Here is an 18,828-nt window from a genome sequence, read left to right as displayed (position 1 = left end):
CACTGCTGCCTCTGGAAAGAAAGATAAGTTAGCCTTTGGTGTTTAAATATTCTCTTTCTGACAGCTGTTCCTCTTTCTCACAAACTTCCTCTGCCAAGTGAAGATTATTTGGGATTGACAAGTTTCTGCTTTGGAGGAAACAAGATCTTTTCTCTGATAGGATGCTGGAAATGGATGCTTAAGATACAGATAACAATCTGTCAGGAGTATTATATATCTTGAGGAAGTCTCTGGGAAATGGTACCAAGTCACATGAATACCCACATATGCCTGACACTATTTATGAATCTGTAATATTCCAGAAGACACCAAGAAAAGAAAATCTTTCTGTCATACACTGCAACTCTCATGAGAAAAAAACAATTCTGCTTCCTACACTGCATAAGGGTTCAGATAAAACAGTAGAAGAAGGAGACAAGAGTGAGGCTGGAGTAGCCGAAAGGGTAATCTGGAGAAATTCACACAAAGGAATGCTAAGACCCAATGAAAGTATAAACATCTGTTTTTTTTTTCAAAAAATAAATATTCTTTTAGGATCATTAACTGTTCTGTAAGCAACATCAGCTGCACATGGCATATCAGGGTTGCCAGTATTGATGTAACCATTATCAATCAACAAACTTATTGTCACATCCACAGCTGGAGACAAGGGCAAAGTTACAAATGGTCCCCAAGTCCTCAGTGCACAGTTAGCCACCAGTGCCAAGCCTGCCGCTCTAAACACAGCCTCTGCTTTATGTACAGCCCTGAAGGATGCATACCATCTTCACTTTAAGTCTTACTGGTTCCTAATTCAGTCAGGCTCATTTTCAGTGCAGGTTTTGGAGGTATCTGTATCTTATTCTGCTTTCCCTCACAAAGCAGCAGTGGCTCTAGTAGCACTTCTTGAACCCAGCACTACAAAGATGAGCTACAATTACAGGAACCCAAGTTTACAGAGGTCTTCTAGACACAAAAAGCAGCAGGAATCAGTTAGACTCAACAGAATCCCAGGGAAATAAATGCATTTTAAGACTTAATTAAATTTTACCTCCTTTTTTTTTTTTCTTTTCTCTTTTCTTTTCTTTTCTTTTCTTTTCTTTTCTTTTCTTTTCTTTTCTTTTCTTTTTAAAGGGAATGCATTCATTATGTTTAAGAAGCAGAAGTCATCTATAAGAGCTGTCACTAATTGCCATTGTTTCCACAAATAAGCAATAACACAATGCCCTAAAGTTCTGGTCCAGGAATATATTCTTTTTGTTTCCCCAAATTATGTACTTCATTAAAATAATCCCAAGCACAAATATATTGGTTATACACGTGTATAGATGCATATTGACAAACACTTGTAAATAAGAGTTCCTCATAATTTTATCCATAAATTACTGATAAGCATTTTCATATGTGATGCAACATAGAATGCAGGTATCCTTGAACTCCAAAACTCTCCTTATTATCGAGAAAAAAAAAAAAAAAAAGACATTTAATTGCAAAGAGGTGTTTAATCTTTGTTCAGCTTTTCTGGGGAACTTTTGCGTGCATATTGCCATTCGCCACTTCTAATTCAAAGTTTGCTAATATCATACTGATTTTCTGTTTGAATACTTGACACTGGCCAAGGCATGGACTTGTGTTTTACCTGGAGTAATGGATAGCCTGATGTCCTGCAATATTAAAATAGAAGTCAGTTGTATGTTTCATCTCATCAGTATGTCCAGAGACTTCAATCCAGTGTGTTATTGGGAGGCAGTAAACTCCATCGACTATGTTGCTCTCATCGTAAACACAACTTCGATCATGATGGGGCCCATTACCTAGAACAGAAGAAAGGACAACTGCAGTCTACGTATCCAGAAAATCTTCCAAATGATCTGCAGGTGCTGTAAACTGAGTATTTAAGGCAAGGAGTGGTGTTTGCTACCTGTTCAGACTACATTTCTAGAACATATGCTTAACACCTGAAATAACTGGAAGAGCAGCACTTCCCCCTCCCCCCCCCAAAAAAAAAAAAATACAGCATTTCAATCACTTGTTGCAAATGATTTAAAGAAACATTAAATCTGTATAAGTATCCCAAATCATGAACCATGGCACTTGCAATTTCAAGAATAATTAATTTCATTTAAATTCCTCATTTGATGTCTGATAATATTTGACCTTTATGTTTAATGTTTGTGCTGTGTGACCTCCCTCTCCGGGGTTCAGCTTTCCATGATCCAAGGCACAGCTGCTTAACCTTGCCTCAGACTTCTAAGGAAATTGCTAAGCTATGAGACAGACCTTGGAGAAAGTATAGAGTACAGCCATGCGAGACAAGAAAGATACAACTGCAAGCAAAGGTAGGGCTGTTGATGCTGGAATGACCAGCCAGGGATTCAAGAGGAAAAACACCAATGTGGAATGACATAAAATCCCAAAGAAGCAAAGTAAGCAGGTGGAAAACAGCAACCCAGCAGCAATGAAGACTTGTTTGAAGGAGCAGTGAAGACTGGCTCTCCCCCATCTGATCTGCAACTATCTGGCCAGCAAAGACTCTTCAAGTGTCGTACTGGGGATTGACAGCATACTAATGCCTAGCCTAGGAGCTCATTACATCCTGCCTTTAACCAATAAAAGATTGCTTTGTGCTCTTTAGATGCATATGTCACACTTACAAAGCCTCTTCGCACACAGGAAAATTGTCCAAAGTGACCCTGAGAGAGACTGGTACATCTGCAATACTGAGCAAGCACTCTTGCCTTACGTGGCCTTGTGTAAAGTAAGAAACTTTTGTTACAGCTATGGACTACCTAATATCCATTACACCTTCAACTTCTCTTATATCAATAGTTTGAGCTTTATTACAGACAACCAATTTTTAATACCATGCCAGAGTGAGCAGTTTGAAGTGAACAGGGTTATGGCAGTAATGGAAAGGTTATCTAGCCTCCAAAAACTCAGTACATGAATATTCTTCCTCCTCTGTTTTTACAAACTTATTGTAATACTAATTGCTATGCAGGAATTATTGTGCAGATCAGAAGTGACCTAGTCTAAGGCTTGTTTTTAATGTAAACCTGTTACGTTTATACATTATTAATAATGTTAGAACATTTCTGAGTAAAATGATGCCTGAAGGAATGTCTTTGATTTCACACTGCACATAAATGCATGACCAGCTTCCAAGCATCGCATTTAGGGAAAATTTCCCAGAGAATAGCATTTTAGGAGATTTGAAATGCAATGATTAGAGAATAAGACTAATATTTAATAGTAAAGCTGAAACAAACTCCTTATTGCCAGATGAAATGCAGCACATTTTACCATAATTGTGAATATTATTATTTACCAAAAAGAAAAAGAAAATATGAGGCAGAAAACTAGTTTCTCTTTCGATAGTGCTGAGCCATTATGTATCATATGCAATGGTATGGCACAACTTTTGATAAATAAGGTGAGCGGTATCAGTATATAGCTCCTGAAACAATCAGTCTTATCACTTTATTTTTATCTTACATTTCTAATTGCTTACACATTCTTTACCATGTTTAAACAGTATTTGAAGAAAGAGGTTTACTTCAACAAATACAACAGTGCAACAAAACCTATGGATGTTTACACCACTTAACTGACTTCATGCATTCACCAAAATCTTTACAGCCACAAATAATACACCTTGCCTTCCCTGCTTTATACTCTGACAGCTGTAGCAATGCACATCACCATGGCCCTGCCCAGCCATCACAAGGCTGGGTCTGATCCTGACCCTCACCCACCCGCAGGCTCACATCGTTGCCTGACCTGTCCCTAGGTGCCCTGCTCCTAGCTGGGGTGGGCACAGGCTGCCAGCCCCATGGGGTATCCTCCCCGTGCATTGCTCGCACTTGTTCCTCCTCTTCCACCAAGGTTTCTGCATCAACTTTTGCAATCAAACCATGTTCTCTCCCTCCTGCTTAATTTCTCCTTTCCCCAAGGTGCTAGTAGGTCCTACAAGACAAGCAAGTCTGAAGCTTCATGCTTGCGATCACAACTGCACCACTCCATACCTTGTATTTGCTCATTTCCAGCTGCTTCTGCTTGAGGTGAATGTACTTCTGCCATCCACCAGTTCTACTGCCCATCGTACTCCCTTAGCTTTAACTATTAGCTCTTTTTTTTTCCCTTTCTTCACTATCATCTGTTCTCTTAAATAGCAGTAACCTCCTTGCCTTGTAATCTTTCCATCTCCACCATCATTCATTTCCTTATCTAGCCTACAACATGCATGCAAGTGAGGCCAAAAGTAAATTGCCACTAGGCATTTGCTTCATTTGTTCCCTCAAACAGGTTTTGTCAAATCTCATTCTTAAAAGCTTCCTCCTCTAACTGTTATTTATCACTGTTGATTTTTCTGAACCACTCAACCTCACATTCCTGCTGTGGCCTACAGTCAAATGAGCATCCCAATGTTTCCGTTTTCATTTTAATACTCAAGTAAACAATAACAGCTTGCATTCATAACATTTTTCATGAGAATTACACAGCTCTTTACTTCTCCTTATATTCTATACTGGTCTATGAATTAACACCCCTCTTACTGAAATATGACGTCTGTGCAACAGAACGTATACGAATACAAAAACAAACAGAGTGAGATGATTTCAGAGACAAATAGGGCTATCATATCTAAAAAATACTGCTATGAAGAAGGAAAAAAATGATCATACTGAATTGTTTAGGATACTGAATACTAAGAGTTCTTAGTCTCTTGCAAGAGTTATAAATGAAGGCATTTACCACAAATGATCGTGATTTCACTACCCAGGTAATATCCAAAAGATCCTACTTCCCAGATAATATCTTCCCACACAAGTGCTTCGTGCCACCACTTGCTTCACAAGATGCATTATAGAAACTTTTATTATTTTTTTTTAAGTGAAAACAGTTGTATCAGTTTACATCATGCTTCTTCTAGCAGAGTCTGTCAGAGGAAAACTATTTTTTTTTTGGTTGCTATAAAATAACAATGCAAGGAAACAGTTTTAGATGTAGAGCCACATGACAAGTTTGCAGGACTAATGCAGAACTCATCTATCATTTAGAGCTGCTATAAAACAGCTAAAGAATGAATTTTCTTAACTTTTATCTTTCAGAGTCATTTTATACAAAAATAAAAGTCAGCCAATTAAACCAGCTTTTATTTAAGTTAACTGATCATAAACAATGTTTTAAATAGAAAACAAATAGGATCACTTAAATTTTCTGTTATATATTTGCAGAGCACATACAGCTACAAAAATGGGCGCTGCTTGAGGCATGAGCAGAAATCATTAACTAGGCAATCTTCAGCTCTTTCTTTTGTAACCCTATCTTTATAAACCTTTCCTCGTGAGTTCCCTTTGCATCAACCTCATGATGCAACTTCATGGACATACACTTAGTACGTCCAGGCAATCATGCCTTAGTGGCACCTTAGCCCCTGATGGAGCAAGCTCCTTGCACCTAATCTGTGGTAGAGTTCCTCGACTCCATCCCTCTGACTCCAAAGACCCAGCTCAAGACTTCTCAGAAGCACAGGAAGAGTTTGTGCCAAGAACAAAACAGCTGTCAGAGGCAGGATGAAAATTTGGTACACTATGTGAAACAATTACTCTCCCCTTCCTTGCCATTATAGGCCAAGCAAATTATTTTCTGGATTTGAATCATTGAAGCAGGGGACTTTCTCATGCCTAGCAGAGGGAGTTGGGCAGGGTACTAGCTACAGGCAGTGACCAGCAGCACCGCAGATGAAAGAACATCACCTCATCCCTCTCTCTCTAGTCCAGGGCTGTCTGAGTGCTATGGTTGGTTAGTCTGGGAGGAAACAGACCATGATGAAGGCAGTAGGACCAAGCTCAGCAGAATCCAAGTCTTCTCAGTGCATTGGAAATGTCTTGGTGCCCTTTCTAATTTCTTACCTTCTGCTCAAGCACCAGAAAGAAAAGTGCCCAGGGCAGAAAGAAGTGCCATGAGACTGCATGTGTGCAGAGTCCAGACATGTCTCCTTACGGCTGAAGCTGCTCATATCCACACCAACTTCCCACTCCACTTGGGCTTGGATCCCCACTGGATCTTCTAAGTGACCTCACGAAGTCAGTCAGCAGCATTCCACACAGAAATGTTATGCTCAGCACAATGTATTATTTACTTGTTTCTCAAATACACGAAGCATTTCATAAACTAAGTTACCAAAACTGAAGGTCTACTGCTGAGATTTAATCTCTGTACCTGAAGCTCTAAATTTGCTGCAATCCAATATGCTTCCAGGACCGCAGGTGCATATCACATCTTTACCAGCAATAAGGTCTGCACCACTGGCCAGTCCAGTGTGGAAACTGAGCATATGGAGGACTTTGCATCCCAGTTACAAGCTGGGCATTCTAGACTTCACTCCATTTGGAGGGAAGCAGCTTAAAGCTGAGCATAAGGGCATACTGCAAAATCCCTATGTGAGATGCAAGGCAGGCTCTCACCAAAAGGAACCCTTTGGTGCATAAATACATCAGTCCCCTTACACTGGCTAGTCTCTCCAAGCTTAAGCAAACATTGTACAAAGACCGAGATTATTTGAATAAACTCCCCACGATTCGATCAGTCTCCAAGAGCAGGAATTCATCACAGCTCTCATTTAAATGTTCTGCTCAGGCAAAGTAGCTGTGCATCCCCTCAGCAGCATTTACAAGAGAAGAGCACGGGTCTCAGAACTAAATGCCGTTTTCTCACACGTTGCTCAGAGCACACAGCACCAGACCACTGGGTAGGCTTACAGGCACTTTTTACAGGATATAAACAATTATTTGAGAGGAATTCTAATTTTTGAAGTCAAGAAAACATTATGGATCTTCAAATATTTGGGAGAATTTTAATGGCATTTCATCTTTCCTTTTCCTGGAGACAGTAGTAAAGCAAAAAAAAAAAAAAAAAAACACGTAAAATCCATTTTCTACTGTTCATCTTTGGGGAAAAGCAAGCAAGCATATATGCACTTTGAGAAAGGACAACACACAACAGGAAGGGCATGTTTTTATAGCCCAAGCCACTTCTAAATTAATATTTTTCTTAATCTTGTTTTTATTGATTTTTTTCCAAGTGGCAAAAAAATAGTTTATTTGTTTATTTTGGGGAGGCAAGTATGCAGATCATTTGAAGACACATATAATTTAGTCATGAAAAGCAGTGAGTTAAACATCTGAACAGTACCAATCCTCTTGTTAAACGATTGTGTGGAGTTTCCTAATTAAAGTACATGAAGAATTTGGAACAGCTTATTAGAAGATACAGGACCTAGTTTAAATGATAGGGTAGCATTCTTTTCCTTCAATAAGGTCCAGAATGATTTTGTTTAAATTCTATATTTGTGACACTCAGAGCAAAAATGCTTATCTGACAGAGAAATGAAAAATAAGTTTCTAGAGGTTAAATTAACAAATCCCACTGCTTTTGTAACCTACTTGTTGCTCTTTCTACTGCTGATACTTCCTCAGTGGAATCCACTGATCTAGGGAATTGCTCAAGAACAAAGCAATCAGCAGTCATGCCTACAGTTCAAGCTTTACAGAGTGCTCTTTCAAAATCTGCATGACTGCACATATGGCTCCTAGTTTAATGCATATGAAGGATGATCAAAGTGGCATGCTAAGGAAGCTGGCTGTACAAAGGAAAAAACAAAGATTAAAACCAAAGACCTTCACATAACTGAAAAATGGGACTGGCAAAAGACTAAGACAAGAATAAAACAAAGAAAAAACAGATGAACATATACGTAAGAAAAATATGTCCAAAGATCAAGGACTAGAAGAAGATCAACAGGGACCAGAAGAGGATCTTCTGAGATTTGAACTAACCACATACAGTAACAGAATACAAAGAAGAACCTTCAGATACTGTTTTACTACAGTTGTACCACAGAGATTAAAAAAATATGATCCAACAGTCTGCCAACACACAGACTCATTTTGGCACAATTGAAATAATTTGAAATATTAAACTAGGTCCTTTAAACAAGGTAAATGAATATCTTGAGATCACACTTAGAAATTCCCCTGGAAGAGTTTAATAACATCATAAGCTCTATGAACATTCTGAGGATAAGGAAATGGAATAAAGGAATAAAAGATTAAAAAAAAAAAAAAAAAAGAACAGGAACTAAAGGATACGTATAAAAACCCTCTGAAATGAAGAAATTAAAAGCCTAAGTATGCGCTAGCTTCATCTTTCATGCCTACATTACAATAGAGGAAGTCCTCAAGTTCTGGTTTGGACCTCATTCCTATAGTTATCTGAATGTGATTCTTCAAGGTGTTATTATCAGACATGGTTATAACTGGACTTCCACCACTACACTCAAAATATTCAAATTTACTCACCCTTTACATCAGACTGCCATGAAAGCCTCCCTGCTGCCTGTTAGAATGAAATTCAATCTTTCATGTCTGGAAATAAGACCTGTCTCAATCTCACCAAGACTGAAATGCTATTGATTGTTAAAAAACAGATATGGGAGGCAGAAATTTCCCTCACTAGGTCACGTATTCTGGCATTCAGAGGCTGCCACAGACCCTTAGACGGGAGTCCCACCTTTCCAAAGTCTAAGCAAAGCTCCTACACAGCTGGCCTTTGTTTTTACCTCTCTGACAAATACTGCCAAATAACACATTTTAATTCTGTATGTCATGTAGTAATCATTACTTGCAGGCTTAAAAGTACACTTACCCTGCTTTTTAATGTATTTTTCTGCTGTCAATAAACTGCCTTCCCATTAGATTCAGAAAACAGTAGGCAAATTTATTGAATTATTTAAATAATTACTTAAATCGTTGAGACAAAATTGTAACGCCACACTTAGTTCACTAACTTCTTGTTCATGACTGGTTTTATTTCCAGAAAAGTTTCCTTGCATTTGCTAGCCCCAAAGAAATATCCAAAAAGCAAAAGACTATTTCATTGCACATTAATTTTCTGTCAGATTTAAAGCAGACTGCTTCAACTGCTCATGTTGTAGTGTTGTAGGACTAATATGCATAACCTGGGAAATAAGTTCTAAATCTATTAAAATCCAGACTGAATTCACGATTTTTTAGCCTATTAGTCTAATTCTAAAAGCATTCTTTTCATAGATTTTAATTATGCCAGAATTAGAAGTAAATGGTTTACAAGAAAGCCCTCTTCAGCTGCTAATCAACAAGGCCTTTTTTTTTTTTAAAAAAACCATAGATGAGAAAATAGGAATTTTCAAAGGCAATTCGCACAAACACCTGCTTTATTTCTCTCTCTAGGTCTGCTTAGGCACAGGTGTTTCTCAGTGGGAGCTGCTACTATAGTCATAATTTTTAGCCAAATGTCCAGTCAGATGTAGATTAAGCCAGAGAAAAGCAACTCAAAGGGAATTCAGCTCATGAAAACAAAGGTTCTTCTTAGACAGATGGTGGAAATAAGTATAAAGAAAATGCAGATGATAGAAAAATGCCTGATAATAAAATGCATAATGTAACACAGTCTTACTGCTTCGAAACTCTCTACAGCATTGTACTGTATATTACCGATTGTTACTTTTGACCATACCAGAAAAGATCATTAAACTATAGGCAGGAAAAAAGCTACATCAGGATAGTAACCATGGCAAAATCTTAACCAAAGGCTCATGCCAGTTACTTATTACTGCTCGATGTTTCTCACCATTGAAAATAAATTCTTGACCCATATTGCATGCTGCTGTCCCTTGGGAGTGAGGGCAGGGAGTGAAGTGGATGATGGCAATAATGGTAAATAAGGCATTTGTTAAATGATACATTTATTGTAACTTCATCACTATAAGCACAAATGTTTATCAGCCTTTCACGGCAGCCAAAGCTGGCCCCTGATTATCCCTCTGGGTAGTAAATTACACATACCTGCCAAATCCAGAGAAATGCATGTGCGCATACTTATTTTTATTCTTTTCATTTTGCACTTTCTTGGGCAACTCTGCATTGGTTCATACGTCTGCTCGGTACAAGTCGATTAATGTTGACATACAGATAACATACAAAAAAACTTGTTACCAATCATCTATGATGACTGTAATCTACCATAAGTATGTCTTGAAAGGGTTGAATAACAAAATAACAGGAGCTATTGTACTCCTCTCCATTCATTAAAGAGGGATTTAGTAGCAGACTCCAAAATTATTATCTTTTACTCATAACAAGTTTCCTCACACCTAAAAGGTGCTAGGGGATCTAGCGTTGTTCAGGAAGCAATAGCCTTGGATGAACAAAAAGCATATTATACATAATTATTCAACTATCAAAACCCAATTGCACTTTATGTTCCTTCTCAGACATTACCTACTTAAAAATGAGGTTGGGGTGGGGAAGTAAAACCCTATATTATTTTCAAAAGCGGAACAGATTACGCTAAATACTGATGAAATTTGTAAGCAGTTGCTGGCTATACACAAGTAAAATGGCGACACCCAGTGGGAATAATGCTACATAAAATAGTTCTTTTAAAAAGACTGAAGAAATGTTATCCTCTCGTTTTGTGTTTTTTATTTGTTTGTTCAGTAATAGAAATTCTATGTAATTTCTGGATCTGTAGATTAGCTTTGGGAAAGAAAGAAAAGAGGTGCATGTCAGTTACAGAAAAATAACGTTGCATTAAATTGTACTTCTCTAGAATTACCTCAAAGTTTTCCGGTGCCTTATCCCACTACAGTTTAGCCCTAATTTTTTTTTATTTTGTTACAGTCTCTTGAACTTGAATGGCAACTAGGTATTAACTTCCCTTGCTGCCTTTAAAACATCACCCCATTAAAATCAGCAAGTATTCTTGTTCTACAGAGTCAAGGCCAAGAGGTAAGACTGGTTTCGGTTGCCACATTAAAAATGAACACCTATTAAAAAAAAAAAAAAAAAAAAAGTTGCTCACCCTGCTTTTGTACGCAGCTGGACTAAACTTTAAGAAGAGCTTCCATGAAGAACTCTGCCATTTCCAGGAAAATACCAATAGCCCCTATCTTCTCCAGCTCTGCACAGCTCAGATGCAGTGTTGCAGGCCTTACTTACCCTAGGACATCTAATTCAGCCCCTGCAGCACCAACCTCCAGGCGGGCAGATCCAGCCAGGAAGATCTAAGGGCAAAATGTTCTTTAGAAGCACTTTGTCTAGAAAGCGAGTGGCTGCTGTCAAGAGACAGGCAACAAAGCCACAATCCCTGTAGTCTGGTGGATCAGGAGACATAACTGGTTCATCCAGATGGTCCGACCTGCACTACAAGCAGGACTGGGCACAGCACCCTGCAGCCAGATGTGAACAGGGACAGCAGGGACCCACACCCGCAGGCTTCCCCCCGAAGCCACAGCACCCCATCCTCCCTGCACCCAGTAATCCCTGAGGCATAGCTACGATGCAGTTACCTGGAGGACAGTGATCAAAGCTCCTAGTAGCTCCTTTTCCTATTTGCATGCAAAAGGCTCTTGATGTACCACTGAAAAAAGTAGGTAAACCAATTCATGCAACATGGGGAAAAACTCAGCTCTTCTTAACATCCAGTGGAGAATAAGAGCCCACTGTCACATACCTGTTTCTTTTTCTCATACAGACAAGAGAAGCAGAAAGCTGCCACTCCTGGATGGCTGCATGTAAACCACAGAAGAAAACCAGGACACATGCACAGCAAAATGTGCAAACTGCTCTAATTGTTACTTGAGTTGAAAGTTTTGATGTACCTTAGGATCGCCGATGTTTTCAGCCAATCAGGTGGTTTATACTCGAAAGTTAGGAGCAAATTTTAGTTCTGGTTAATATTTCCACTAGTTCTGTTAAAATATTATGAAAAATATTATTACACCCTAACTTTACCAGTCCTTTTGAACTATTATGAGAAGCATACATCATCCAACAGAGGGCTTACACTGTAACTAACAAGCTTGCATGAGCTGGAAACATTGGAAGGTCAACACAGGGAGTCACAGGCTGTGCAGCATAGTTGTTTCTAAATTGAACTGCGTTGTGTTGTTTGCTTGGGGCCTCCAAGAAACCCCAGAGAACAATAGTTACAAGTGAATTCAAACAAGACATTTCCTTTTCTCTCCTCTCCAGAATTGACTTTTTTCTGGTAAGGAATAAGGCTCTGCTCACATTCACAAATTGCTAGAACCTAGGTTCTAAGCTTTTAACTGGCATGACTCTATCATTTACAAAGCTTCAAGCAAGCACCCCCTGTCTCAAACCAATGCTTATGTGAAAGTGTGTCAGGAGATTGAATTTGATCATATCAAAACATAGTTTGGGGCATACCCTTGGCATTTTGTCCGTTCTTTTATGGAACATTGTATCTTACATAGTACCTATACCTTGCATAGTTTATTTAGACCAGAGATAAAGAAAAAAGAAACAAACAAACAAACAAAAAGCATGGTTAGTGTTCAGGCATAAACTCACAAGAATAAATGCAAGCATAAGCTCCATCTTGTATTTATTTAGTTTTGACATCAGGCACAATATACTTGTACTTTCCAAACTGAGAAATGCATAAACCCAGTTCTGAAGAATCTACATCAAAAGCAGAGTACAGAAAGCTATGCAGGATATAGTTTAAAAAAAAAATATATTACATACATTCCCTTCTTTTTTTATTCGGTAAAACTCTTCCCAGATTCTGAGGCTCATTACCATCAACCGGTTTTCCACAAATACTGTGGCATAGTTCAAAATCCTTTTGAATTTCAGGCCTTTCATCTGGACTCACAGCAGGTAAACAAAGTACCATTCCCAAAGAAACCTTATTTGGACCACAGCGCATGCAGGGATCGTGATTTGAGACAGAAGAGCCCAACAGCTTTAGAGGCCCTTGATGCAGACCAGCATCATCACCCTGGGACAGTCTGCACCAGCAGAGGTAAGCATCTGACCCTCTGGGGGCACAAGTCTCCTCTCCCACCCCATTCTCCTACAGAGGGAAACTAGCTCCCCCAAGACACAGGTGGCAAGCCAGCAACCCTCCTGCAACCCAAGCCTGATCCAAAGGCTTCCTATCAGACCATTTGGCAAAACCCAAAAGCCTGAGACTTTGACTCTTCCAGTCCACGAAAACATGTAGGGTTGTAAAAATAACATGCATAATTTGCAGTGGAATTCTTATGCAAAGTATATTAATAAAAAAAATGAAAGTAATTTTCTTAAATACAACACTTTGTCAAGTTTTGTATTATTTCACATCCAAAATATGTAAACCTCTGACATTCATAACTGGTCAAGAGTTTCTCTGGTTATACATGAATGCCTCAACTTATAAATTTAGAGCAAGTGTCATTCTGCACCTTCCTCTATCCCTCATGCCCAGGTCTTCTTTCTTGCAGATGTTTTGTAACTGCTAAGTGTCTCCCAAAGCACATCTTCATTCTGAACACATAGCATACTAAACATAGAAAGCACAGAATTTACTTATCAAAAAAGTGTTTTTTTTTTTTTATAGTAGATGTCTTTCTTCAACTATAGCTCAATAAAATCATTAGAAAAAATGACAAACAATATCTTGCAATTTTTTTTATTTTATTAAATAGAAAAACATTCTTAAACTCCCTTCATGGGAGCTATGAATAACAATAGATTTCAGGATTTAGGCAAATATAGTTCTTCTTTGTAAATAACAACTTAGGAAAAAAAGGGGTTAATATGAGTGACTAACTAAAAAAAAACTCTGCATTTGGATGATATTCCAGTTTATCTTCTATCATTCTAGCTAACCTGTAAACTCAAACTGCTGAGCATGTACAATGACACAAAATTCCACACAGGTTAATCCTAAAACTGGATCAATAGTACTACTGAGTAATAAGAATACTCTGTTTTAACAATCTACTACACGTACTAAAGGCGCTCCCAGGTATGTCCCCAAGGGAACATTACTCTGAACTGGATAGTAACTTGTACCTTACAATTACAGGTTCTTTAAAGACTGGAACACCTTTTTTATTTTAATTATTATTTCTATATCCTGAGTGGCGAAGAACTTTCTCCACACCAATATCACTGACATGTTATGTAGAACTCAGCACCTTCAAAAAAAATACCCAATTCTGCTTCCTTGGACAGATGCAAAGATTTTTATTTCATAAATTCACTTTTCCTGCACGTCTGCAAAAGAAAAACATGGTTAAAACAAGCAGAATGTACCGTTTATTGTAACTACAAATAAAACATTTGCTATGACATGACGTACGTAGTACTTCATGACGTAAACAGTATTTTCACAGAACAAATGTGGTAGTTATGACGATATCCATGTTTAAGTTTATATGGCAGACTGGCCATATAAAAGTTTGAAAGCATGGTACGTGTCCTTAAAATGGATGAAAAGAAACAGCTTTATAATGTGCCACTTCCGTGCATGGACTGTAAAACTATTTTATGTTATGCAAGTCATGAATTCTCGGGTCATCTGTCCTTCGTTCACCAGGTCTGATCCTTTCCTTAGCGACAAGAGGCAAACTGGGAGCTCTGCAGGTTATTTTAGGCGTAGTATTTAAACGAGGCCTACTAAGCCAGCTCACGGAGCCTCACGTCACCTGAACACTGAACTTACTCAGCATTTGACAACGCAGGGGAGATGCGCGGTGTGAGCAGGACTGAAACAGCAAAGGGACTGGAAAAGGCGTGACAGAGCTTTTCCCTATTTTTTTTTTTCTGTAATTCCGATGGTAAAGCTAACCAGCCCCCAAAGGCCCTCACGACAGCGCAGCTCAGCGTTACCTTCCCAGAGCAGGCGGCCGCCCTGCCGCCGCAGGAACTTGTACCAGAAAGGGCTGGCGGCCTCCTCGCCGGGCAGCAGCACCTCCCCCAGCCACAGCGCCGGCTCCTGCGCCGACAGCGCCGCCGCCGCCCGCGCCGGCTTCATGGGCACGGCGCGCTGCGGGTCCCACTGGCCCAGCTCCGGCCGCGAGCCGGCCACCAGCACCGCGCCGTCGCCCTCCGCCATGCGGCCGGGCAGCACCACGCCGAAGCGGAACAGCATGGCGGCCCCACGGGACTGGGGGGGAGTCTCGCCGCCCTTTCCTCAGGCCGCCCCGCCGCCGCCAGGGGGCCGCTCCGTGCCGCGGGGGCCGCCGGCCTTCCGGGGCGGGACGGGGACGGCGACGGGAACGCCTCGGGGCGGCCCTGAGGGGCGGGCGGCGGCGATGAGCCTTACCCGGCTGAGCTCCTGTGAGCACACGGTAGTCGTCGTGCAGGGAGTGGGGCGGCTGCAGTTAGGCCTGAGGGACTTGCTTCCCTTAGTGCAGCGCACACGTTATTAAATTCCTGCTGTCGTGCAGCGTTACAAGCAATTCTCAAGGAATAGTCTCAAATAAAGCCTAAGTGTTCAGGGCGTTGATATCTTCTCTGTTTATATCTTCTCATCCAGACACAGGAAGCACAGGGGAGAAATGTTAGCAAAGCTTCCTTAAAAACAACTCCCAGCTGCATGCATTCAGGTCTGCCCTGCTGGCTGTAATCTGGCAACTCCTGCCCATAGCCATACTCAGGGCTTACACACAGACTGAGAAAAAAGGATGCGATCCAACCATTTATAGGACGGTCCTTGTCCGAATACACCCGCTGAAGAAGGATTTAAGGACAGAAACAGAGGAGCAGTAACTTTATGTAGGTCAAGTTCTGGGAACAGGATGAAAGCCATTCAGCGAGTCAAAAGAAACCCTGCCTCAGAAGGTGGCTGCTTGCTTCCTGAGTTCTGTGGTGATGACACGCCAAAGAGTATGTGCAGCCAAATTTATTTTTAAGAATGCTTTAGCTCGTTTTCCCTGATCCTCATTGAACTGGTTTAAGTGACATGCCACCACTGTCCCAGATGTCACCAAAGCTGAGGGAATTCTGGCAGTCCTCCCTGCTTTTCTGCTAGCACCAGCCCTCACTGGAGCACTGCTGCTTTTGTCGAACAAAGCAACACATTTTAATCCTTGCTTTTGCTCAACCTTACAGTCAAGTCACCCATAACCTATCTCATAATCGTCTTTCAAATATCTACTCCTTTAGCATACACCTTCATTTTAGTATTATGGGCAATGAAGAATGTAACGATAAACTTAGGTTTTCTATCCCAAAAATCAAGCCTGAAGGTAGTCTTAAAAGCATCTTGCATCTATCTAAAACCATATGCTGCCGTTCATTCCAGACATCATTCAAGCCAAGAAATTAAAGGATCCAACAATCTGATAATGTAGTTCCTGGCTGTTGTCTAAACCTTAATGTAAAAAGACCAGCAACACATATGTATGTTAAGACAAACATTAACTTTTTTTGTGCCTGTAAATCCTGAGTCCTCACCTTAGACCTGTAAGCCATGGGGAACCATAAAAGATTTTTAGTCTTGTGCAAAATCCTAGGTTTAAAACTAATTTAATTCATTTCTCCTCCAGCTTCTGCTTTAATCAATTTTGGGCCTGCCAATATTGGGTGTTGGATTAAGGTTAAAGATGGCAGGGAGTGTCAAGTTTGACTCCCTACACATTCCTCAGAAACCCACACGGTCAAGATGAGTGTTTGGAACTGAGAGTGACTATCAGTTGTGAGTCTCCAGGTTATACCTAAATAAATGAGGGGGCCATTCTCACAGAGTAGTAAGTGAGGACTTAGGCTTTTTTTTTGGTTGGATTGTCAATGGACTATGGCTGTATAGCTTTCCAGACTGCGGTTATAGTTCAGATTAGGGTTAACACTGAGAGAGAAAACAAGAAAGGATGAAAAATGGTATTTATTGCCGAATGCTGCAAGACTGAGATAAGAATTAGAACTGGAGATTGGCTTGGGACTCTGGAGTCCTGTGGGTTGGGGACAGCACAGATAAAACAATATTTATTGAAGAATACTACCAAATTGTGGAGTGGGTGAGGTCTGCAGGCAGGATGAAGGGGATTATCATTAGATCTGGTGATCTAATTAGTTCACTTGTGAGCTAAAGGAACCATAAGGTTTGGCTTCAAGCTCAGAAGCAAATTAAAATATGTGGTTTTTCCATTGCTGGCTTTGCACGGTCTATGGATTTCTCATCTCTAAACTGGCAAGAGTCAAAGGCCCATGGTGGAGTTTACACATGCCGTTATTATTTGGGATTGCAGGAGTTGAAGAAGTACTTTCACTGTTGGGCCATTGCTATAACCTAAATTTAGTTTTAAGCGTGACCCTAAGGCATTAACAATAAACCAGTTTCATTTGCCAAAATGACCCCTTATCCTTGTACTGCGTGACCAGCACTCTTTCCTTACAGTTCTCAACACTATTCTCAAACCCAAAAGCCTTCACTATAAGCTGGTCATCTTTTGCAACCACAAACTTAGACAGGACCATTTCCTGGTTTTGTTGTATTAGGTCCTTGTTCCAACGTGGCAAGCTTTATAGGTCCCATCAAAAAGCTTTGGCATAAACGTACCAGAACTCTAATAATCAAATTGCTTTTAACTGTCCCAGAAGCTATTGTTAACCGTTCATTCCTGGGAGAATAAACTACCATCTGAACACTGTGGCCTGTCTGAATTTTGATAATATATATTGTGCCTTTGTGTCCTTAACACCTCTTTAGGATCTAGCACGATACTTGGACCAACACTGTCTACTGAGTGGAAACCTAGAGCTGCTGCAGATCTAACAACAAACTAGCAACACAGCAATGTTTGTAGTTTCCTAATGCTACACAAGTCCCTACAATTTCTTCTACTGTCTTTTCATGGCATAAAATTGTCCTGTTATTTTCATGAACTCAAGAGTTTTGAATCATTTGTTACATTCAGGAAACTTGAAAAGGCCCTTACTTACAGCAAAAGTATCATTGGCTGAAATTATAATAAAGACAGTAGTCAAGAATTTGACAGTCCACAATTCAGCTTCCCAAGTTGAATTTTTCTTCACAATTTTCTTATTTGAGAAGTGTCTACTAAATATAGAAATAGCACGCAGCTATCTGAACAACATGAACACTATTGAAATGACAGATGAACTTAATATTTCCACGGTAGGGTAGCCTGTGTCTGTAGCATGCATGTCCTTTACTGATTGCAAACTTTTACACCATGGGCCTGTTTGCAGCTTGGCACAGCTTTATCTGTTGTCACTGTAGAGTGATCTCAAACGATAATATTTCCAAGTAGGGAAATCTCTAGTGAAGACAGAGTTTGAAAAACAAAACCAAAACACAGATCCTGAAAGGATCTGGTTGGAGAAGGGAAGGCATTTAGGCGTGGTTGGTTTTGTTTTGTTTTGTTTTCCCTGATTGCAAGTTTTGGTTGATGTTTAGATTAGCTGTGCTCCTTCCTAGACTAGCCTTTCTTCCCTTTTTAGGTTATTTTCTTTCTTGCAAAGATACTGAGAAAGCATTATTGCAATTTCCAAATGTTTGCTCTAATTATAGGAAAGAGAAAGGCAGCACACTGTACAGTCTTGCTGATAAAAAGAAATACCTGTGTATTATGCAGTAAAGTGTGGAGACTGAAAACAGCTTAAAGATTTTAAGAACCTATTGCCAGATAAGCACTATTATTCCATTTCTTTCATTTTAGGTGCTGTTTCAGGGGAGTGATAACTCCATGTGCAGTTTTAGTTACTTAGTGCTAATAGCAGCCTTTTATGCAGACTAAGCTAAGGAATTCTGGCACGACTAATCATTTCAGGAACTGTGTTGGAAAATTGTATTCAAATAATAGGTAGGAGATTTTTTTCACTTTTGCACAGAGTTTGGTATAGCATATTTCCTTAACTTAAAAATAATAGTTCCTTATTTTTAAAAGTAACTAGGCAGCAAAAATATGCAATAACATTACAGTAACACAGAAATAACTGTTCTAGTGGATGTGGTTTTTGTAAATCCAGTAAAAATAAAAAGCCA

The 18,828-nt window shown here is 39.7% G+C and overlaps 1 protein-coding gene across 3 annotated transcripts in view; it reads right to left on the bottom strand.

Moving 5' to 3' along the window:
• Positions 1-18,828, bottom strand: part of EPM2A (EPM2A glucan phosphatase, laforin) — a 55,471-nt gene that overhangs the window by 28,108 nt on the left and 8,535 nt on the right. For 2 of the 3 annotated variants that reach the window (XM_035538302.2, XM_035538303.2), the window contains exons 1-2: positions 14,709-15,029; positions 1,619-1,793 (exon numbers count right to left, since the gene is read on the bottom strand). In XM_035538302.2, the coding sequence (XP_035394195.1) occupies positions 1,619-1,793; positions 14,709-14,970 (437 nt within the window). In that variant the 5' untranslated portion in view covers positions 14,971-15,029. Of the gene's footprint in view, positions 1-1,618; positions 1,794-14,708; positions 15,030-18,828 lie in introns of those variants that run through there. The other variant, XM_035538304.2, reaches the window with a different exon arrangement.

This window comes from Cygnus atratus, chromosome 3, assembly GCF_013377495.2.
Source record: "Cygnus atratus isolate AKBS03 ecotype Queensland, Australia chromosome 3, CAtr_DNAZoo_HiC_assembly, whole genome shotgun sequence".
NCBI lineage: Eukaryota > Metazoa > Chordata > Aves > Anseriformes > Anatidae > Cygnus > Cygnus atratus.
Note: the sequence above shows the minus strand (reverse complement) of the source record. Positions and strands in the feature narration are given on the sequence as shown.